Source organism: Myotis lucifugus, unplaced genomic scaffold (genome assembly GCF_000147115.1).
Source record: "Myotis lucifugus unplaced genomic scaffold, Myoluc2.0 scaffold_220, whole genome shotgun sequence".
NCBI classification, from domain to species: domain Eukaryota; kingdom Metazoa; phylum Chordata; class Mammalia; order Chiroptera; family Vespertilionidae; genus Myotis; species Myotis lucifugus.
Genome location: NW_005871268.1, coordinates 1370814 through 1395231, shown reverse-complemented (window position 1 = coordinate 1395231; position 24418 = coordinate 1370814). Strand labels below are relative to the sequence as shown.

At 38.9% G+C, this 24418-nt stretch overlaps 1 protein-coding gene across 3 annotated transcripts in view; it reads left to right on the top strand.

Annotated features, from left to right (window-relative positions):
• The window catches only part of ABCD3 (ATP binding cassette subfamily D member 3), an 86191-nt gene extending 71465 nt beyond the window's left edge, over positions 1–14726 (top strand). The window contains exons 20-23 of one of the 3 annotated variants that reach the window (XM_006098093.3): positions 1615–1734; positions 6902–7006; positions 9107–9163; positions 14032–14726. In XM_006098093.3, the coding sequence (XP_006098155.1) occupies positions 1615–1734; positions 6902–7006; positions 9107–9163; positions 14032–14109 (360 nt within the window). In that variant the 3' untranslated portion in view covers positions 14110–14726. Of the gene's footprint in view, positions 1–1614; positions 1735–2665; positions 2773–6901; positions 7007–9106; positions 9164–14031 lie in introns of those variants that run through there. The other 2 variants (XM_023761859.1, XM_023761860.1) reach the window with 2 other exon arrangements.
• The last annotated feature ends 9692 nt before the right edge of the window (positions 14727–24418 follow it).

Sequence of the window (24418 nt, the reverse complement as noted above, 5' to 3'; positions counted from 1 at the left end):
ACTTCCAGTACTATGTCGAACAGGAGTGGTGAGAGTGGGCATCCCTGTCTTGTTCCTGTTCTTAGGGGAAATGGTTTTAGTTTTTGCCCATTGAGTATGATGTTGGCTGTGGGTTTGTCATATATGGCTTTTATTATGTTGAGGTATGATCCTTCTATTCCCACCTTGCTGAGTTTTTATCAAGAAAGGGTGTTGGAATTTGTCAAATGCTTTTTCTGTGTCAAATGACTATGTGATTTTTATCTCTCAATTTGTTTATGTGATGTATCACATTTATTGATTTGCAGATATTGTACCATCCTTGCATCCCCGGGATAAATCCTACTTGGTCATGGTGTATGATCTTTCTGATGTAATGCTGGATCTGATTTGCTAGGATTTTGTTGAGCATTTTGGCATCTATGTTCATGAGGGATATTGGCCTGTAATTCTCTTTCATTGTGTTGTCTTTATCTGGTTTTAGTATTAGGGTGATGCTGGCTTCATAGAATGTGCTTGGAAATGTTCCCTCCTCTTGAATTTTTTGGAATAGCCTGAGGAGGATAGGTTTTAGTTCTTCCTTGAATGTTTGGTAAAACTCCCCTGTGAAGCAGTCTGGCCCCGGGCTTTTGTTTGCTGGAAGCTTTTTGATGACTGCTTCAATTTCTTCCATAGTTATCAGCCTATTGGGACTTTTAGAATCTTCCTGATTGAGTTTTGGAAGGTTGTATTTTTCTAGGAATATGTCCATTTCCTCCAGGTTGTCTAGTTTGTTAGAATAGAGTTGTCCATAGTATTTTTTAACAATCCTTTGCATTTTTGTGGGGTCTGTTGTTATTTCGCCTTTTTCATTTCTGATTTTGTTTATTTGGGTCCTCTCTCTTTGCTTCTTGGTGAGCCTGGCTAGAAGTTCATTAATCTTGTTTATCCTTTCAAAGAACCAGCTCTTGGTTTCATTGATCTTTTGTATTGTTTTTTTTCGTCTCTATGTCATTCATTTCTGCTCTGATCTTTATTGTCTCCTTCCTCCTGGATACTGTGGGCTTTTCTTGTTGCTCTCTTTCTAATTCTTTGAGTTGTAGAGTGAGATGATTTATTACCGGTTTTTCTTGTTTTTTTTAAGGTAGGCCTGTAGAGCTATAAACTTCCCTCTCAGGACTGCTTTCACTGTGTCCCATAGATTTTGGATTCTTGTGTTTTCATTGTCATTCATTTCCAGGATGTTCAGTTACGTACTTTTTATGCCAGGCAGTTTAATCCTAACCTGTAGAGCTTTTAAAGCTTTGACAGTAATTATATTTTTCAAGTTGAGGTAAGATGTTAACCACTTTGCGTAAATATGACTCTTGAGTGTTTAACCTTGTTTACAATATTATTTATTTTCTCATTGCTCTTGTCCTTTAATTATGTAGAGTAGTATCCTCCCTAAACTGCTAGATATATTTTGTCAAAATTAGTATAGATAGGAAGTAAAGAGTTCAGGGCTACCCTTGTGCCACATTTTTGTGTGAAATGTACCTCTTTAAATGATATTGGCAATAGAATTATAGTGATTTTAGTTTAAAAAATAAAGCAAGATAGAGAATGTTGGTATATTATTACATTTGATTTCATCTTTAATCATTTTTCTGAAAGGTACTGAAGGAATACTTAGATAATGTCCAGTTGGGTCATATTCTTGAACGCGAAGGAGGCTGGGACAGTGTTCAGGATTGGATGGATGTGCTCAGTGGTGGAGAGAAGCAAAGAATGGCAGTAAGTATACTCCGAAGACATTGCACAAAAATGCACCTGTTTGATTAATCAAGGCACATATTTTTACTTGCATATTTTTTTTAACACAGATAAAAATTTATTTAATCTTAGAATAAGAAATACCCTTCCAAGCATGATCCAAAAGTAAAAAACAAGAAAGTTATTGATATATTGGCTACTTAAAACAAAAGAAAAATATCTAAACTACATACTTGAAGTTATGAAAAACTGTGAAAAAAAGAATTCACAACATATATTTTTGAATTATGAATAACTTTTAGAAATCAATGAAAAGATTTAAAAAAACATTAGAAAATATAGTTAAAGCATGGTTAAGCAAGTTAAATCAAAACAGAGAAATACAAATGGCCAATAAACATGAAAAATATTTTACCTCACTAGTAATAAGTGAAATGCCAATTAAAATAAAAATACCTTTTAACCTATAAAACTGGAAAAATTTGAAAAGAATGATAATAACTAGTGTTGATGAGGGTGTGAGATAATAGATACTTTCATACACTTTAAAGAGAATATAAATTAGTTTAAACTTTCTGGAGGGCAATTTGGCAAATTGATACAGCATTTTAAAATGTGTATACTGACATTTAATTGTTCACTTCTAAGTACTTATCCAAAGGAATTAACAGGATAAATGCACAGAAATGCCTGTACAAGAAGTTTCTGTAGTGTATCATTTAACAAAACAAAAGATTGGGAAACCTAGCCTGGCCAGTGTGGTTCAGTGGTTGAGCGTCGACCTATGAACCAAGAGGTCATGGTTCAATTCCCGGTCAGGGCACATGCCTGGGTTGCAGGCTTGATCCCCAGTGTGGGGTGTGCAGGAGGCAGCCGATAAATGATTCTCTCTCATCATTAATGTTTCCATCTCTCTCTCCCTCTGCTTTCCTCTCTGAAATCAATAAAAAAGAAAAAAATTTATTTAAACAAGAAAGATTGGCAAACCTAAATATTTGCCAGTATGGGAACAGGAAGTTATGTAATAATGCAAGAAGATGGACAGAGATGTCCTCACATATTAAGTAAAACAAAAGATTATCTAATGGAATGTATAGCATGATTATATGTACATTTTTTTCTATATGTTTATATTAAAATATAAAATCAGAACACCAAATGTTAATCACTATCATTTCTGGATGTTTCGAATAATAGGGAATCTTTACTTTCTTGTTTATGGCTATCTGTATTTTCTGATTATTCAAAAATAATGAGCATTTATTATTTTTTATTATACTTTCATATTTTTAATGGCAATTTTTATAGTATAGATTAGTTTAAATAATAAAGGTGCTTGAAAGTAACTTGCATGTAAATTTGAAATTTTGAAAAATTTTGAGTTTTCCTGTGAAAGGAAAAACTGCAGATTCAATTATATACCATTAATCCATTTTTTGTAAAAGTTGAGGAAACTTTGTACCATGTTGGTCTTGGGAAATACAGTAATTATGGTTGGGTTATGAGATCTTGTTCAATATCTTTTCCCTACAGACATCTCTTTGTCTTACTCAGGCTATTCTCTGAAGTAGCTGAAGATATTAGAGGTGATCAACCCTAATTTTGTTATAATTTTATTCTTTATTCTGTTCTTGCCCCTTCCCTCTGCCATTATATATATCCTTGTGTCAGGGCTCAGTATCTGCTACTTAAAGTTATTTAGATTTTTAAAGTTTTCCTACTATAAAAAAGCATTTGAGAGGAACTATATTTTAATTTTATGATTGACTAAGCTTATCCTTAATCAAATGTCACTATAGAACAGTACATATTAAGAGTGATACTTGGAGTACTCTGTTAAGAGGGATCACTTCTGAAGAGTCATTTTCTAATGGAATATATCACAGTTTGAGCAGATCCAGAGGAATTTTCAGAATATTAGTCTTGTGGAAGTTAGAGAAAACTGCAGCCAAGGAAAGACGACAAAAGAAATGGCTTATTGCAGAATTTCTTATTCAGTATCTTCAGGTTATATTCTACCTTCTTGTTGCCTCCTACTTCCTGATTTTGCATGTTGTTTTTTCTAAAAGTATACCCATCCTATGCAAACATAATATCAACCTAATATTGTGATTTGTTTGGCTAGTGCTATAATATGAGTATAATTTAGAGTGAAGAATGAACCATAAACAAAAGAGAGATGCCAGCCATATTCAAAATGGAAATTGGGCTGAAGGAGTGAAAATTTGAAGTGATGGGCATTTCTTGAATCAATTTAGAGGATGGCTATAGGAATAACTACAAGTCAAAACAACAAATTTAAATTTCTGTACTGTGACTTCAAAGAAAATGGGAGGATAGTCAAGATTTATAAATGGACACAATGGAAACTCAGGGAAAGAAAAATAAATGTGCATAACTAATGAATCTTGTGTGTGTGGTATAAAGGTATAGAAGGGATAGTTTTTATTTGAAGACAGGAATGCAAGGCCTTGAGGAGTGAGAGGATATCTTACAGAGTAAGGGAATGGGGCCTTAGCCGGTTTGACTCAGTGGATAGAGCATCAGTCTGCGGACCGAAGGGTCCCAGGTTCGATTCCGATCAAGGGCCCATACCTCGGTTGCCCAGGCCTGGGCCCTGATCAGGGCCCGTGCAGAAGGCAACCAATTGATGTGTTTCTCTCACATCGATATTTCTCTCTGTCTTTCCTTCTCTCTTCCACTCTCTCTAAAAATCAATGGAAAAATATCCTCGGGTGAGGATTAACAAAACAAAACAAAAACAAGTAAGGGTGTGGGGAAGGAATCCTGTAAAGCCAGATGGACAGTGATAGAGTTGTTAGGAAAACGGAAAAAGCTCACCCATGGCACTGCTGCATGACCATGCCATTGATAGTATGTTCTGTGTGGGCCAATGTCTGGAGAATTGACCTGGAAATTTAAAAGACAGCATATTGTTTTGCTACTTTCAAAGGTTTTGTGGGGAGAAAGAAAAGGTGAATGCAACAAATATTAACATTGATGAAGTTGGTGAAGTATGTATATTAATTTTACTATTCTTTCATTTATTTAGTAGGATTAGAAATTTTCAAAGTAAAAAGTTGAGTGAAGACAAGACAGTTTTTATAAATTAAAAATTTACATTCACAAATTATAAAAATTATAATTTTTAGGAAGAACAGATTTGAAAGGTTTAACCACCTAAAATAAATAGCGAATTTGTAATAGTGAAGGTTTGTGTAAAACAAATGAACCAAAGGAATTTTGAGCAAGAGAGTAGGGTTTGAATGCGAGGGAATGGAATAATACTATTGAATAATGGGAGGTCTGGTGACAAATTTCTAAAAGTTCCTTTAGTATAAATGTAGGGAAATGAGATTATTATCCCATTATTTTAATAATAAGAAACCTAATTTAATTATGGTATAATTTCCACGGAACTCAATATTAGCCAAGTGTCTGCCCTTATAATCTAGTTAGCACATGGGTGGGGAACGTGTGGCCCTCGGGCCTATGAAATCATTTGGTCTGGCCCTGCCAAGGCATTAGAGGTGAGTTAATTAAATGTTTGACCAAACATAGCAGGCTAATTTTTTAAAATATATTTTTATTGATTTCAGAGAGGAAGGGAAAGGGAGAGAGAGAGATAGAAACATCGATGATGAGAGAGAATAATTGATTGGCTGCCTTCTGCACATCCCCTACTGGGGATCGAGCCCACAACCTGGGCATGTGCCCTTGACTGGAATTGAATCTGAGACCCTTCAGTCTGCAGGCCAACACTCTATCCACTGAGCCAAACTGGCTAAGGCAAGCAGGTTAATTTTTAACAAGTTAACTGCCACACGTCCAAAACGGAAACCATCCCCACAAGCCATGATATTTTGAATTTAATTGCGTCTATAGACACTTATGGTGTACAAAGGGTTAAGTTGATGCTTTTGTATGGCCCGAGAATCTAAACTAATAAAAGGGTAACATGCTAATTAGACCGGACATCCTTTTGGACAAAGCCACGGTGGCGGGGACCGAGACAGAGGTGGTTAGGGGCGATCAGGCCGGTAGAGGAGAGCAGTTAGGGGTGATCAGGCTGGCAGGGGAGCAGTTAGGGGCATCAGGCAGGCAGGCAGAGGCTGTTAGGGGTGATCAGGCAGGCAGGCAGAGTGGTTAGGGGCGATCAGGCAGGCCGGCGAGCGGTTAGGAGCCAGTGGTCCCAGATTGCGAGAGGGATGTCCGACTGCCAGTTTAGGCCCGATCCCACAGGGGTCTCGGATTGGAGAGGGTGCAGGCCTGGCTGAGGACCCCCCTCCCCCCACCCCCCCCCCCGCATGAATTTCGTGCACCGGGCCTCTAGTGGTGTTATAAATATCCAAATGGCCTTTGGCATAAAAAAGGCTCCCTACTCCTGTGTTAGGAGATCCAAATATTCTCAACTAACTGTAATACAATGGCAATATATAACTACCAAAAAAGTGCACTGGGAAAATGATGAGGAAAAGTAGATTGTGACTGGCAGATTCTGTTTAATTCTTCCAGCAGCCCTGTGAAGTCATTTGTTAGACAAAGGATCAGAATAAATAATTCCCAGAAAATAAAACACATATAGAAAGTAAACGTGAGAAAATGTTCAGCATTTCTGCTAATCAAAGAAATGTAAGCTATAACAATCTTGATGTTAATTTTTACTTACAAAATTAGCAAAGGCTTTAAAAACGAACAAGCTGATGAAACAGGTGCACAAAAAATTATTGGTGGGAATATTGATAACAATATTAATATTGACAATGTAATATTAATGGGCATTACTTAAGCAACAAAACATTTAAAGGTAGACATTTTTGTACCTGAGCCATTTATGAGTCTGACTTGTAAGATTTTTGGTTTAAATATGTACCCTTTAATCTTGTGTAGAGAACTTTCTTTAATATTAGTTGAAACTCTACTTCACCTCATATCAGTCCTGAAAGTTTTGTTTTACTCTGAACAATATTTCCTATGCATTACATTTCTCTTTTTGTTCAGGAAATAATAGAAACAACTAGGTTTATTTACATTGCTTTCATTTCTGGGAAATAGATTTTTTGAGTTAGAATAATTTTCATATTTGCTTTATAAGACTGTAAGTGCATACTTAATTTAAAGTAAACCTATTTTAGCTTATTAACTTATGCATGTGATTATACAAAATATTATTATTTTTTTGCTTCAGATGGCAAGATTATTTTATCATAAACCCCAGTTTGCCATTTTGGACGAGTGCACCAGCGCAGTGAGTGTGGACGTGGAAGGCTACATCTACAATCACTGTCGAGAGGTAAGTGGACAGGTTTGCAGTGTGAGGGTCCACGTCCTCCTTCCTGCTTTACTCTGTGTCCAACCAAATAGCTACCCAAAGAGAAGATTCTAAATTATTAAGTAACAAAATTACTATCAAAGGAAGATATCTCGCTTTAGCAAGGACTTTAAGGTGATTATAGATATAAGAAAAAGTAAATGAATTCTGTATATAATTCTCTTTAGCCACATCTTAGATATGAAACAAAAAATATATTTAAACTTATTTTTCTTTTACCTTATTCCCTATATTAAGAGTTAATAAACTGGTATATTTTTAATTTATTCCATGAACTTTACCTAAATATGATTTGTGTGTGTGTGTTTTTGTTTGTTTGTTTGTTTTAATCAAGAAAATGCAACAGTAATCATTTGGCAACTTTAATTTATTCATTTTTTCCCTCTGGCCTAGGCAGTATTTTACCAAAGCTTCTTTTAGTAGCCTTTTCTGGGGCTATCTACATTGGTTCCGTTCTATTCAGTAGTCTCAGTTGTTGTTTTTTTTCCTGTGAGAGATTATCACTAACATCTATACAAAATTTGGAACAATCCAAAAAGAATTTACATAAATAAATGAAATACAGAGTCTTTTAACATTTTGTAGCTGTTTTTTAGGAGTTTATAATAAATATAAAAGGTCATGTTGCACAGGAAGTATGAATTCCTGCTACTCCCAGTGTGGTCATGGATCGGCATCAACATCACCTGAGAGCCTGTTAGAAATGCATATATATAATATGCTTTTTAAAAATATATAATATATATAAAGAAGCATATATATATAATATGCTTATTTTGTCCTACAGTTCCTAACCAATTTGAGAATCCTTCCATAAGGGAGCTAAACTTAAGACGTTTAAAGTTTTAAGTGATATCACTTTACATTATCACTTCATACAGCAGACGTGTAAATACAACATTGGGCACTTAAATCTCATGATAGAAGTGATCCAGAATATACTTACTGCTGATTTTTTTTTAAAAATTGTCACATGACAATAAGATTTAGAGCTCATGATGGAAAGTTTTTGGATACAAACAATGATGTAGAGCAGGATTTCTCAGTCTCAGCTCTATTGACATTTTGGGCTAGATAATTTCTTAGTTGTGGGATGCACCATAGGCTGTTTGGCGGTGTTTTTACCTCTGCCTGTTAAATGTCAATAGATGCTCAGTTGTGACAGTCAGAAGTGTTTATGGACATTGCCAAATGTCCTCTAAGAGACAAAATCACACGCATACACCACCACCTAGTTGAGAACCACTGATCCAAAGCAATTAGTTAAATTAGTGTTGATGTTTTTTTAAATATGAAGTTCAGATATGTGGAAGCTTATTTGCAGTCTGAATCCAGTAAGTTTTTTAAAACCAAAAGATTTTTCATTATTTTCTGGCAAGCTCACTGGGTAGCCAAACCTGGTCTGAACTAACAAAAGGTATTTAAACTCCTTTAACTGTCTCACTGTCAGTGTCTACACGTGTTGCAATAGAAATATTTATGTGTTTAATTAAAGAATTTGTCCCAGGACCCTCTGGGGGTGGTAAGTACTGCATTTCCAAAATCTGAATTCTAAGACAAATTCCAAAACAGAGTTTTCCAGAAAGGATGATGACTCTGTGTTTAAAAAGCAAATTGATCTTGACCTTTTGCTATTTCTATCATTCTTATACTTTTTTCATGTATTTTTCACAATAAATAGAAAATGTGCTAGGATATATATTTTTCTGCCCCAAACAAAATAATACATAATGCTGTTAGTTTAGGTTTTTTTTTTTCCCCGTAAAGAACTTCACTGATATCTGTTCATTTTTATTATGTGGTTGATGGCCTATGCTTTGTATTACCTTGAATATTTGACATCAATTGTAATTTTTTTCTCTTTGACATTGATTTTTTAACTATAGCTGCTGAAGACCATCATCTTAATATCTTAAACCAGCGGTCGCCAACCGGTGGTCCACGGACCACTGGTGGTCCGTGAGGTCCAAAAGGTTGGCGACCGCTGTCTTAAACTATATGAGTGGTTTAAATTGTAATCTATGTTATTGCTATAAACATAAGTCATTTTCTTTGTAATAGGTTGGCATCACCCTCTTCACTGTGTCTCATAGGAAGTCTCTTTGGAAACACCATGAGGTTTGTATTTCTTACATTTTCTTTCTTTTTCTTTTTATCCTCACCCAAGGATATTCTTTCCATTGATTTTTTAGAGAGAGTGGAAGTGAGGGAGGGGGAGAGATAGAGATAGAGACAGAGAGAGAGAAACATCAATGTGAGAGAGACACATCAATTTTTTGTTTTCCCCATGCACCCCGACCAGGACCGGGGATCAAATTTGCAACCCAGGTACGTGCCCTTGACCGGAAATCAAACCCACAATCTTTTGGTGCATGGACCGATGCTCTAACCATTGGGCCACACGGGTCAGGGTGGTTTGAGATTTATTGGAGTATATTCCCTTATATACATATACCTTAAGGGAAAAGGTTGATTCTGTTTCAGTCTTAGAAAATGAAAGAGGATTTCCTTAAATATTATTGTAATTGTCAGTTTTGAAAGTTACAATATATGTAAACAATCCCTTGTTATATACAATGAATATTAGAGAACCAGTTAGTGGTTCTCCAGTTTTAGGTATCACTATTATATAATAACTGACTAAAATTTGCATAATTTTATCACAGCTGTGGCCAAGTAAACTTTTTCTTACCATCCAGTATTAACAGAAGGGGAAAGAGTCTTCAAAAGGATTAGATCCCCAAAAGTCTAGGGACACTTTTAGTGGAGATCAGGATGACAAGGAAACTAAGTGTTGTCAGCTATGTGCATCATTGCACTGTGATAAAGTAGAATTCATTAGGTAGTCACCACAATTTGCAAAGATATTCTAGTGAGGTTTACACTGTGCAGACATCTTATTCTTGCCATTCCAGCAGTGCCACTCTCAAGATGGCAGGCAGTTCTTTTCAACTCTTAGTATAAAATGATCAAACCGTAAAAATAAACCCAGTTTAATTCATTTTATTATTCTTTAATATATGTTTTTACTGATTTCACAGAGAGGAAGGGAGAGGAAGAGAGAGATAGAAACATAGTGATGAGAGAGAATCATTGATTGGCTGCCTCTCCTGCACGTCCCCTACTGGGGATTGAGCCGGCAATGCGGGCATGTGTCCTGACCGTGATCTCCTGGTTCATGAGTTAATGTTCAACCACTGAGCCACACCAGCCGAGCTCATTTTATTTTATTTCCTTCTTTTTTTCTTTCCCCTTCCTGCTTTCCTTCTTATTTTTCCTTCCTAAAAATACAGAAAATTTAGGTAAAAGAAAGGGTCTGAGAAAAGTTGGGACAGTGGTAAGCATATCTTATCCTATGAAGTACATCGCTGTTTGAGCACCTTTTGTGTCAAGTACTGGGCTACGGTAAGTGTCTGAGGGATTCAGAGTACTATCTTTACCTGCAAGAACCTATAGTTTAGATCAGCAGTCGCCAACCGGTGGTCTGCGGACCACTGGTGGTCCGTGAGCTCCGAAAGGTTGGAAACCGCTAGTTTAGATGACAGTGTACAAATGATAAAATGAGCATGGGACTGAAGTCAGAAAACCTGGGTTCAGACACCACTGTTTCTGGCATCAATTGCTTTCTTTGTGTAATAAAGTTATTGATCCTTATCTGCCTGTCTCATAGATTACCTTGAGGATCAAAGAAACAGCCTATATGAAAGTACTTCATAAGGTGTAGTGAAATTCCATATAGCTGTGTGACTTTTAAAGATAGTTTTGCCCTGGCTGGTGTATCTCAGTAGTTGGAGCATTGGCCCTGGCACCGAAGGTCCCCGGGTTCAATTCCCTGTCAAGGGCACGTACCTGGGTTACAGGTTCGATCCTTTGCCCAGGTCGGTTTGTGCAGGAGGTAACCTATCAAAATGTCTCTCTTGCATCAATGTTTTTCTCTCTTCTTTTCTCTCCCCCTCTCCCTTTAAAAAGCAATGGGAAAAAATACCCTCAGGTGAGGATTAACAACAACAAAAGGTAGTTTTTATCTTACGGCATTATAATTTGTCCATATTTTCATGAATTGAATGAGAGATTGAATAACTAGAAATCAAAGCAGTTTAACATATATCCAAGCCTTTGTGTGTGTGTTTTTTTTTTAATTTTCATCTGAGCATATGTTTATTGACGTTAGAGAGAGAGGACAGGGGTAGGGTGGGGGAGGGAGAGAGAGAAATGTCAATTGGTTGCCTCTCATATGTGCTCTGACTGGGGATTGGATTCACAACCTAGGTATGTGCCCTGATCGATAATCGAACCCACAGCCTTTTGGTATATGGGATGATGATCCAATCAAATGAGCCACCCAGCCAGGGCAAGTCTTTGTGTTTTCTTAGAAGTTCATAAACTTAACAGGACAGTGAGAAGTCTTGGGTTTTACCTCTCCTTGTCTTCTGGAGATATGTATAGATGAGTAGGAAAATAACCATCAGGCCAGTACCATGTGAAGGAGGGGTGACAGGAAGTATAGCAAAGTTAGAGCCAGAATAGCTAAGAAATAAGTATAGAAAACAGGAAAACAGAAGTCTTTTCTGTCAATAAAAAGCCACTAAACAGAAGGTTTTATTAACCACTAGAGGCCTGGTGCACAAAATTTGTGCACGGGGGTGGGGTCCCTCAGCCTGGACTGCACCCTCTCCAATCTGGGACCCCTCAGGGGATGTTCGACTGCTGGGATCGGGCCCCAACCGGCAGTCGGACATCCCTTTCGCAATCTGGGACTGCTGGCTCCTAACCACTCACCTGCCAGCCGGCCTGATTCCCCTAACTGCTCTCCCCTGCCGGCCTGATCCTTCTAACTGCTCTCCCCTGCCAGCCTGATCCCTCTAACTACTCTCCCTTGCCAGCCTGATCCTCCTAACTGCTCTCCCCTGCTGACCTGATCTCCCCTAACCACCTCTGCCTCGGCCCCACCACCATGGCTTTGTCCAGAAGGATGTCCGGAAGGTCGACCAGAAGATGTCCGGTCTAATTAGCATATTACCCTTTTATTAGTATAGACTAGTGGCCCAGTGCATGAAATTCGTGAACGGGGATGTGTGGGGGTGGGGGTTCCCTCACCCCCAGCCTGCACCCTCTCCAATCAGGGACCCCTTGGGGGATGTCCGACTGTTGGTTTAGGCCCGATCCCTAAACCAGCAGTCGGACCTCTCGCAATCTGGCACCGCTGGCTCCTAACTGTTCACCTGCCTGCCTGCCTGATTGCCCCTAACCCCTCTGCCTGCCTGCCTGATCACCCCTAACCTCTCTGCCTGCCTGCCTGATCACCCCTAACTGCCCTCCTCTGCTGGCCTGATCTCACCCCCAACTGCCTTCCCCCGCCAGCCTGATCTCACCCCAACTTCCCACCCCTGCCGGCCTGGTTGCCTCCAACTGCCCTCCCCTGCTGGCCTGATCTCACTCCCAATGGCGTTCCCCAGCCGGACTGATCTCGCCCCTAACTGCCCTCCCCTGCCAGCCTGATTGCCCCTAACTGCCTCTGCCTCAGCCCCCACCACCCTGGCTTTGTCCGGAAGGAATTTGGACGTCCAGAAGATGGCCGGTCGAGCTGGTCTAATTAGCATATTACACTTTTAGTAGTATAGATAGATTATGTAGGATAGGATTGCTTAAATAGGGGGAAAGCCTTTTTCAGCAGGAGGAGATGCTCTTGGCAGACAAAAATACATAATCCCTATATGTGGACTGATAGCCAGCCATATGCACTATATTGCCAAACCGGTCATTAAAAAATTGAACCACTTTCTTAACACCTTACACCAAACAGCTGTTGCCCTTAAAACCCCTCCTCAGCCCCCACCTTAGGTTCTGCCTTCGCAGTTCACCCAGATTAGGTTCTGATTGGTCGGTTTCTATGCCAGTCAGCGTCAAAAGCTCCACCTCCTAGGCAGCCATTGGCTCCTGGCACTTCACCCAGATTTGGTTCTGATTGGTCAATTTCTATGCCAGTCAGCGTCAAAAGCTCCGCCTCCTAGGCAGCCACTGGCTCCTCGCACTTCACCCAGATTTGGTTCTGATTGGTCGGTTTCTATGCCTGTCAGTGTCAAAAGCTCCGCTTCCTAGGCAGCCATTGGCTCCTGGCACTTCACCCAGATTTGGTTCTGATTGGTCAGTTTCTATGCCAGTCGGCATCTATGGGCCTATCAATGGGCCTGATCAGAGAGGCGGGTCTGATCAGCAGCCCCAGCAGAGGCCTGAGAGAAAGAGAGGCACGGCTGCTGGCCAGGCCCCGAGAGAAAGAGAGAGACAAGTGCTGATCAACAGCTGCCATGGAGGCTGTGGATCAGACCCTGCTTCTCTCTCCCGGTCTCTCTCTGGCCCTGATCCACAGCCCCCTCTGCAGTCAGTGCTGGGTCGGGGCGCCACGGCAACCCAGTACTGACTTCCGGTCGGTCGAGCCATCCGTCATTTTGGATGTTACGGACCCTGGCTCTTTATATATATAGATTGTCCTGAGTGTCTTCGTTGGATGGTAGATATAGGGATAGCTCTTTTCTTCCTCTGGCAAATAAAAATAAACAGAAAGCCTTTAGTTAGAGGTTCCAAGCTGACAGGAAACATTATTCTGGAAGCATGAAAGGCTGCTGGATTGAACAGACTTGCACTTGTTGCAATTTGACCTATGGTAGCTCAGGCCCTTGGTTGTAGAAACGTTCTAATTTGTGGGATGCTTATAGATTTGGTTTATTTAAATAGTGAGGAGGTCTAGTGTTTTAATTACAAGCAGAGTTATATTGTTGCTATTTTTTAAAAGAATAGACTTCTTTATTTAGTCTTACCTTGAGAGCTGTATGCGTTTCTGTGTATCAACTTTTAAGAATTTAAGTTTAGTTGCTTAAAATAATCATTTTTAATCATTTACTTGTATAATTATCTCAATTATCTCTACATAAATTCTTGACAAGAAGGAAATTCTCTTAGTTATTGATTTCCCCCCTTCTTTCCCACAGTACTACCTGCATATGGATGGCAGAGGCAATTATGAATTTAAACAGATAACAGAAGATACAGTTGAGTTTGGCTCTTAGAATCCAGAGAACTGTACCTGCTTCAATGAAATAATTACAGAACACACTTAAAATGCAAAGTACATTGTAAAATAAAGTTGAGCTTTTTTAAAACCAAGCAGCAAACTAACTAAATATAAAATAATCGAGAACAAGTTGTTAAAACATTTAATATTATGTAGGATATTGCTAATTGTGTATATGTTGGTTTAATTATTAATATCTACTAAGAATGACCTTATTCTTGTGGTTGAAAAACTGCCTAAATTAACTTGGGCTTAAATCAGTGTCACCTGATTCACCTGGGGATATAAGTCATTGAAAGTCAGCTAATTTGACTCATGGCTTTGTCTTTTCCTTCAATGAAGAACCCTGTTTAAAACGTGTCATCACATGTCCTGTTCTAACAAGATAGCTTTGAGTTTAATTTTCTTGTGCCCCTGATGGTGGGAAGCAAACAAATCATAGTGTATTATCAAAATGTACAGCATCATTGCATAAGAGCATTTATTACACAGCGGCAGGTTTCTTTAGCTGCCACAGTTATACTCATTCCTTGTATATGTCCTGGGGTACATTTGACTCCAGGAAAGCCATTTGAATTTCCTTTGGCCAAATAATAAATGTGTCCCTCTCAATCTTCAGTGTTGAGTTGTTTTAAGGGTTTTTAGAAAAAGTATACCCAGTCTTGCTTACAAAAGGTGGTTACTATGTTTCACACTTACTCTTCCCAATGTTTGGGATATTAAAACACAAAGTCTTTAAATGTCAAGTTCAAGGTCTTAGATGTTTAGATTTTTTAAAAGAATCACGAATTTGTGTACATTAAAGCCCATTCATTAGAAGTGTGGTGGTTACATGGTGTGAAACCCCAAATGAGTCATAAGAATGCACTACATGAACGAACGCACTGAGTATACAACATTATCACTACCTTTGACTGTGATTTTATGTTTTTAAAATGTTATAAAAATATTATGCACATGGGTGAATTATGTTCCCTAGGTACTGTTTTATCTCCATGAATTTTTCATAGCTTTTTAATATTTGGGTTATTATGTTGAACTATCCTAAGAGAAATCGATTTCACCTTACCAGACCACCATTAATGACTACATCTATTATTTGCACAGGGAGAACTGAAACTGAATATTATAAATAAGCTAGATATGAAATCAGTCTTATCAAATGGGGGTTCAGAAAGGGACATTCTTTATTCTTGTTTCTGCATAGCTGGTTTTGTTTTGTTGCAGAATTAATTATAAGAATTATCAGCTACTAAAGTAAAACTTGATTTACTGATTCCATAATATATAACATTCAGTTTTTACCACTCTTTAACAAACTTGTATACTTAATTTCTGTTCAGTTTTTTTTTAAAAAAAAATCATATTCTATACACCCTTTGCTTGTTCTTTTTATTCTGGTATCTAAATAATGGGTAGTTCATACAGCCTTGACTTGAAAAACACAAAAATAAATTAACATTCAAAAAGCCTTTTTTGCACCCAATGTTTCTTTTTTTGAAAAGTTGTGTCAAATGTGGTTTTAATGAAATGAATTTGTCTTTTAGAAAAGCCAGTTAAAACCTTTAGTGTACCTGACAGATGCTACCAAATAGCCAGGAGATCTTAAAATATATTACTAGTCCTGGGAAAGATTTTAAGACATTCGGGAAGTTTGAGATTTTCAGATTTCTAGATTGCCCCAAACCAATAGCTGCTTCCCAGTCCTCTCTATAGTGGATTCTTACTATTAGAATTGTTTTCTTTCTTTTTTAATTTAACAAATATTAAAGCAACTCACCACCTGGGTCATGGGAGGCGCCTCCTGGAGGGTCACGGTGCACAGTAACGGAAGGTGTTTCGATTGTTTCCCAAGTGATGGACCACAGAGCATTGTCTTCCCGTAATTCCTGTGAGCATTTTGTATAAATTGCACAGGAAGATGGAAGTTTAATCTGAAGAATAAACTAAAGAATAAGAACTTCCATCCATGAGCAACACACTGCATATTAAGTATCATTCTGTGTTGCATACCAAACTTCTACTTTTTATATAATCAAAAATTTTTATGTAAGCAACTAAGATTGTTTGCTATGCATTAACGGAATAAATGTGCCTAGAGTTTGCTACTGCAGGGGAAGCATAAATTTACTTCTACCCTCTTAGGGTTTTTGGCTGGGCCTGAGAATTAAATTGTCATGAAACAGATTAACAGGAAAAAATCATGAAAGTTTAAGTTTTATGTGAAACTGGATCCCTCATGAGGATATGAAGACCCAAAGAAGTGGCAGAACCTAAAGGCTTTTTTATACTAGGTTGAACAAAGAGAGGCAATTGTGGGAAAGTAAACAGGAGGCTGAAGGAAGGTAAGAATTCTTTTAATCAGGTTTGTGTAGAATTCTCTGAGTGTCAGCGTCCTGTCCTTGGTGTTAGGAATGTTACTTCTGGTGCAGGAGGGCATCTGCCCTGTGGGGGTTTTAGCTCCTGTTTTCAGGAACAAAAAGAGGAGAGTCTGAGTGCTCCTCTTTCACCTGCTGTTTTTTTATTTTAAGTGCCTTTAGCTCAAATAAGCCAAGGTGGCATGTTTTTGGGGTGGCATATTCTGCCACCCTTCACCTCCTTCCTCCTTAATGATTAGCATTTGGCTTTAAACTGTGGAGATATAGCATCTGTCATTTTCTTATATAATTTTTAACTTTTAAACTTAGTGTTTAAAACTGTAATTTGCCTAAAAGCAATGAATTTTCTTCTATCAGACAGACTTTAGCATCATTAGTTGTAGGAAACTGTTTACATTTTTACCTACATCGGTAATTTTTCCTTTGTGAAGAATTGAAATGTTTTGACCTATAAACATATCATATGCATGTCACTTAAAAAAATATCTAATACTAAAAATTACTAAAAAGCAGTCCTTTCCCACTCACCAGGGCAACCATTCTTAACTTTTAATTGTTTTGTGGTGATTACTTTTTATTTTTAAACAATATGCTAGCTATTTCTTGATTTACCAGTTTACTCATCCCCCACATATAGTTAAGTCATTTTTAAAAATTTGCAAACACTTTAAAAAATATATATATATATATTTTATTGATTTCAGAGAGGAAGGGAGAGGGGGAGAGAGAGAGAGAAACATCAGTGATGACAGAGAATCATTGATCAGCTGCCTCCTGCACGCCCCACATTGGGGATCAAGCCCGCAACCCAGGCATGAGCCCTGACCAGGAATCAAACTGTGACCTCCTGGTTCATAGGTCGACACTCAACCACTGAGCCATGCTGGCCGGACAAAATTTGCAAACACTTTATTGTACTACTAGAGGTCTGGTGCACGAAATTCATGCACGGGTAGGGTCCCTAGGCCTGGCCAGCGATCAGGGCCAATCGGTGGGGTGATTGGGGGGCCCCCACTGGCATCCGCTTTGGCTAGCCTGGCACAGTCCACTCACCGGCCCCGCCCCCTGCCGCCACCGCTGGTAGGGGCCTGCATGCTGGGGGCAGCTCCTGTGTTGAGTGCCCCCTGGTGGTCAGTGCACATCATAGCGACTGGTTGTTCCGCCATTCAGTCAATTTGCATATGGTTTTATTATATAGGATAACACAAATGCAGAAAAGCCCATAACCCTTAAGCTCAATAAGTTTTTAGAAAGTGCACATTCTCATTACCACCCCCCAAATCAAGAAATCACTGTCTCACCTCAAAGGCCTCCCTCTGATCATTTTTCAATTATTAGCCCCTAAAAGCCATTCTGACTTTTATCACATAAATTAGTTTGCCTATTTTTGAACTGTATGTGTACTGCACACCCTTTTGTGTATGGCTTCTTTCCCTTGACTTACCCTCAACTTTCTGAGACTGATCCATGGTAGATGTGGCAAGAGTTCCTTCACTTTTATTGCTCCATCATATGATAGTCCATACGGGATTCATCTTACCAATGATGGGCATTGGGTTTTCTGTTTGGAGCGATTACGAATAGTCCATATAAACGTTTTTATGCATGTCTTTGGTGCACACATATGCGCATATTTTTGAAATGGAACATGTTCAGCTTTGTTATGTACTGCCCAATTGTTCTCCAAAGTAGTACTGTTTCTATACTCTACCATAAATGTATGAGAATTCTAGTCTTCCTAGTCCTTGCCAATGCTTGGTATTGTGAGTGGGTTTATTTTATTTTTACTTATGTATTTTTAGCTATCAATAGTATGTTATTGGCTTCATTTTGCATTTCCCTGATCAGTAATGAGCTTGAACTCATTTCATGTTTATTGGTCATTTGTATATCCTCTTAAAAAAAGGTTGGGAAACTAAGGAGAAAAACAAATAGGACTACATCAAAATAAAAAACTGTTGCACAGCAAAAGAAACCATCAACAAAATGAAAAGGGAGCCCACTGTATGGGAGAATATATTTGCCAATGATACATCTGATAAAGGGTTAGTTTCCAAAATATATGAGGAACTCCTACAACTTAACAAAAGGAAGACAATCCAGTTAAAAAATGTACAAAGGACCTAAATAGACACTTCTCCAAAGTGGACATGCAGATGGCTAAGAGACATGAAAAAATGCTCAAAGTCACTGATCATCAGAGAGATGCAAATTAAAATGACAATGAGGTATCTCCTCACACCTATCAGAATGGCTACCAAAAAAAAAAAAAAAAGGACCAGTGCTGGCAATTATGTGGAGAAAAGGGCACCCTAGTACACTACTCGTGTGAATACAGACTGGTGAAGCCATTACGGAAAAGAGTGGAGTGTCCTCAAAAAATTAAATATGGAACTGCCATGTGACCCAGTGATCCCACTTCTAGGAATATATCCTAAGAAACCTGAAATACCAATTAGAAAGAATGTATGCACCCCTATGTTCATAGCAGCGCAATTTACAATAGTTAAGATCTGGAAACAGCCCAAGTGCCCATCAGTAGACGAGTAGATAAAAAAGCTATGGTACATTTACACCATGGAATACTATGCAGCAGTAAAAAAGAAGGATCTCTTACCCTTTGAGACAGCATGGAAGGACCTGGAGAGTATTATGCTAAGTGAAATAAGCCAGTCAGAGAAAGACAAGTATCACATGATCTGGCATGTGGAATCTAATGAATAAAATAAACTTGAAGAAAATAGATCCAGAGACATAGAAACATGGAACAGACTGTGAAATCTCAGAGGGAGGGCAGGAGTGGGTGGGAAGAGATCAAATAAAGAGCTTGTATGCATATATGCATAACCCATGGACACAAACAATAGGATGGTGAAGGCCTGGGGCAGGGGGCAGGGTGAGCTAGAAGGGCTCAATGGGGGCAAAAGGACAGAACTAAGGAGATGGTGACGTGGGACACTACCCATTAGGGGAATAGGGCAAGGGGACTCCCAGGGGGAAAGGAGATATCCAAGGGGCTGGTGTCTAGGGAATGTTGCTCAGCAGCAATTGTTCCGAAGGGCAGCTGTGGTTGTCTACTGTTAGCAGATGTTAGATTCAGTGTTGTGGGGTATGTAAAGCAGGTGGGCTCTGATTGGCTAACAATAAAGCTTTGCCCTTACTGGTTTGGCTCAGTGGATAGAGCGTCGGCCTGCGGACTGAAGGGTCCCGGGTTCGATTCCTGTCAAGGGCATGTACCTTGGTTGTGGGCACATCTCCAGTTGGAGGTGTGCAGGAGGCAGCTGATCAATGTTTCTCTCATTGATGTTTCTAACTCTCTATCCTTCTCCCTTCCTCTCTGTAAAAAATCAATAAAATATATTAAAAAAATAAAAATAAAGCTTTTTTGGACTATAAAGCAGTTGGGTATGTGAGGATTTGGGTTTGGCACTGGCAAGCTTTGGGCTAATGGTCCTAGCCCACTGAAGAAGTCAACACCATGGGGGTCATTATAGGCTAATACAGAGGGAGCATCTCTGGGCCATCTTTGGCATAGTTCTGCGACCAGTAGAATGCAGCGTAAGTTCTAGTTAAATCATTTTAAATGAACAATCAGTGTTTGCTTTGTGATGAATGTGCAGTAGTCCCCGCTTATCCCATTTCGCTTTTTACAGTTTCAGTTATCACTGTCAGCTGCAGTCCAAAATAGTAAATGGAACGTTCCAGAAATAATTCATAAGTATTGAATTGTGTCATTCTAAGTAGTGTGGCAAAATTCTGCACCATCCTGCTCCATCCCATCCAGGACTGAATCATCCCTTTGTCAGGCATCTTCACACTCTAAACTCTACCCAACCGTTAGTTAATTAGTAGCCATCTCAGTTATCAGATCGATGGTGGGGGTATTCAAGTAGCCCTTATTTTACTTGATAATGGCCCCAAAGCGCAAGAGTAGTGATTCAGATATACTAAAAAGAAGCCATCAAGTCCTTTAAGGAAGGATGTTTAGGTATGCATGTTTAGGAAAACATATAGTGTATAGTGTATATTGCATATGATATCCGTGGTTTTAGGCATCCCCGGAGGAATCCTGGAAGGTATCCCTTGGGGATAAGGGAGGGGACTGTAAATAGTATTTTTCACTGCACAGCCAAGTAGAGAAGTGTGAATTCTTTTTAAAAATATTTTTATTGATTTCTGAGGGAGAGAGAGAGAGAGAAACATCAATGATGAGAGAGAATCACTGATCAGCTGACTCCTGCATGCCCCACACTGGGGATTGAGCCCATAACCCAGGTATGTGCCCTGACTGGGAATTGAACTGGACCTCCTAGTTCATAGGTTGATGCTCAACCACTGAGCCATGCCGGCCAGGCAAGAAGTGTGAATTTTTACTATCTTTTCCCTTTAGTCTCAGATTGCCTTCCTTTTTTCCCCCCTCAACTTTGCTCTATCTGCCATAAATCTCTTAACAGATAATAGTCCTTAATTATTTTCAGTTGTGCCATCACATCCATGTCCTTTTCTTCCCAGAGATGTTCTTCCCGGTCTTCTGTCCCCCTCCTCCACCCCGGCTCTGTAGGTGAGCTGTCAGTCTGACACTGAGCTCTCTTGTGTTGGACTCCGTGTCTTCCTCTGTTGGGGTTTACATCTTTATGTACTGGAACACGTCCTACGGAGCTTCCTGGGAAAGGGGACATGGCAGGGAAACTCTTTGAAGTCTTGTGTGTCTGAAAATATCCTTATTCTGTTATGCCTGGTGGGGAGTTCAGCTGGAATGCTGAATTTAACTTGAAGATCATTTTCCCTTAAAAATTTTTATAGTTATTTCCTCTTCTATTTGTTTTCTTATATCCAGTTTGTTGAAAAGTTCAGTGTTCTGATGCCTGTTCCTATGCACGTGCCTTTGACTCTCCTGTCTAGAGTATCTCCTTTGCTGTATCTGGCAGGTCCTTAATCTCCAAGAAGGCTTTCCTCCTCCGAACAGAATATGGCTCCCTTTTCAACGTGGACACATTTATATGTCTTTGTCCACTAGTTACTGAAATCTCTAGTCCATTAATTTACTCACTCCTTTTCTCTTTGTCGCTATGGATTGAAACCTTTGCAGTTTACCTAGTATCATGTTAGTGGGGTCTTGGGAAGGAGAGAAGAAACATATGTTTCATCTTACCTGGAAGTCCATATAGACTTTTTGAAGTCTATATATATTTTTTCCACATAAGATTGCATATTTTAGCATTAAAGAGGATAATGTATTTAAGAAAACTCAAAATGAAGAATTGAGTCATGATTCTGGGATATTCGTTAGAACATCGATTTCATGGTGATTTTGTAAAGTAGACTCACAAAGTTACATAGAGTGCTCTGTTGACTCAGGTAAAGCTTCTCTTGCTAGTTCTTAGAGTGGAAGGGGAAGCTCAGTAATCTGGTCATCCTGTTTCTCTGAAAATGCTTTTAAAAAATTAACAATCAACCCAAATAAAAATATAGATATTGCCCATATTTTAAACACTGTCTTTTCTTTAAAAAGGTAAATTAATTGGCCAAACTCTTCTTTTAGCCAAAGACATTTTGCCAAATAGTTTTCAGTTTTGGATGCTTGAGGCAACACAAAATGCCAAACTTTGCCAAACACACATATTTTTGGCATGATTGTATGCCCAAGACATGATTTTAATGACGCAAGCATTCCTGCTTCCTGAACACTTCCTGTACTCTCTCCTCTTCGTTCCCCCCTCTGCCCAATTAACTCTGTATCCTTTAGTTGGCATTTTAGATACCCTTTCCAAGTCCAAGCTAGATGGCCCTACATGAGTCCGCCCAAACACCCTATACTTTCTATGTCATAATATTTATCTCCTATTATCATTACTTGTTTGTCATTTTATTCTATAAATGCATGAGCTCAAATAGAGAGCTGGGATTATGCCTGCTGTATTTTAATCAAATCCATAATGCCTGGCACATAGCACTTGCAAAGTATTAGGATAAATGAATGAATAAGTGAGTGAATCCAAATGCATAAGCATTGTTCTTACTAAGGAATTTATGATCTAGTAAAGGGGCCATGGCAGGTAAAGAACTCTTCTGCACAATGTTAAGGAACTTAAGCAGGACTTGTGAGAGTGCAGTGATGAGGCAGGGAGAGGGCACTGGGAATCTGAGAGAGGAAGGCTCCTAGGTGAGGTCCAGGAGGCAGGATGAACAGTCTGGAAGGATGGGGAGGTAGAAACAGCACACGTGACTCAGTGGAATTGAGGCATCAAAGCTTTTGGTCTTCACAAAGCTGTGGATTGAGGCAGAGGTTGTCAAATAATTGTCTTTGGGAAATGTGTAGTATTTGCAAAAGGACCAGGCTCTCTTTTACCTTTGTCATGGATTATTAACGGGCTGATAGTTCAGTCTAATAAACAGCATCTTCTCACCAAGGCTGTGCAGTTCTATCAATTGGTGACTGGGTTCCTTCTCCACCCCCCACAACCCCCCACGCTGCTTTTGTAAAGTCAGGACCAGTGAGCTAAATGGTTGGGGAAATCACAGAGAGCAAAGTGTCTCAGGTCTCCGTGAGCACACACATCAGCTGGCCAGTGTGATTCTGCTCCAGAGGTCTTGGTGCGGCCTGAGAATTTCCCTCTCTAACTAGCTCGCATCATGCTAAGCCCCCAGACCACACTTTTTAAGAAGCAGGATCTGGGGTGGGAGTTCTAGCTGGGGACTAAAGAGACCTCCACAGGCGTCCTTGCAGCAACTTGGAGAAGGTTCTCTGGTTCAGTGATTCCAGGTTAAGCATTCTGGTCAAGTTGTCGATCCTCCGCAGGAACTGAAGATGGCGCCACAGTGTTAGTTATAAAGGACACTCCCAGTCTCAAATGTTAATATGCAAAGAAAAGAAAAGCATTTTCCTGCCCCTCTGACTGTTACATTTCTTATTCTCTGGCCTGATACATGCTCAAAGAAAACGTGTTACTTTGCAGATGGAGCATAGTTATTTGGTATTCTTTGAAAATACGGCTGAAAAAAGTTTATGTCAAGAAACTTTTTAAAAGCTTTTTTAGAACCCTGTTTTGTTTTATTAAAGAAATTTACATTTTATTTAATTTCTTTTTAAATTTCTTTTTAAATTACAGTTTACATTCAATATTACTTTGTGTTAGTTTCAGGCATACAGCACAGTAGTTAGACAATCATACTTTACAAAGTGATCACCCCAATATTTCCAGTACCCACCGGGCACCAGACATAGTTATTACAATATTATTGGCTGTATTCCCTATGCTGTACTTCACATCCCTGTGACTATTTTGTAGTTGCCAATATGTACTTCTTAATCCCTTCACCTTTTTCACCCAGTCCCCCAAAGCTCCTCCCTCTGGTCTGTATCTATGGGTCTGTTTTAATTTTATTTGTTCATTTATTTTGTTCTTTAGATTTCACAGATAAGTGAAATCATATGGTATTTGTCTTTCTCTGTCAGACTTCTTTCACTTAGCATAATACCCTCTAGGTCCATTCATGTTGTTGTAAATGGTAAGATTTCATTTTTTTCTTAATGGCTGAGTAATATTCCAACAGTACAGAGGGTTTTCAAAAAGTTAAAAATGGAACTGCCTTATAACCCAGCATTCCACTTTTGGGTATATATTCGAAGGACCCAAACACTAATTCAAAAGAATATATGCATACCTATGTTCACTGCAGTGCTATTTACAATAGCCAAGATATGGAAGCAACCTAAATGCCCATCAATAGATAATTGAATAAAAAAATTGTGATACATATATGCAATGGAATTTTAGAATCCTATTTTAAAGTTTATTAAATTTTGTGTATTCAAGATGAAACACAACTTCTCAGTTTCAAAATTCTTAAATTATATTTTTTTATTTTCTCTAGAGAATGTGTGTGTGTGTGTGTGTGTGTGCTAATATGCTACGTATCCGACTG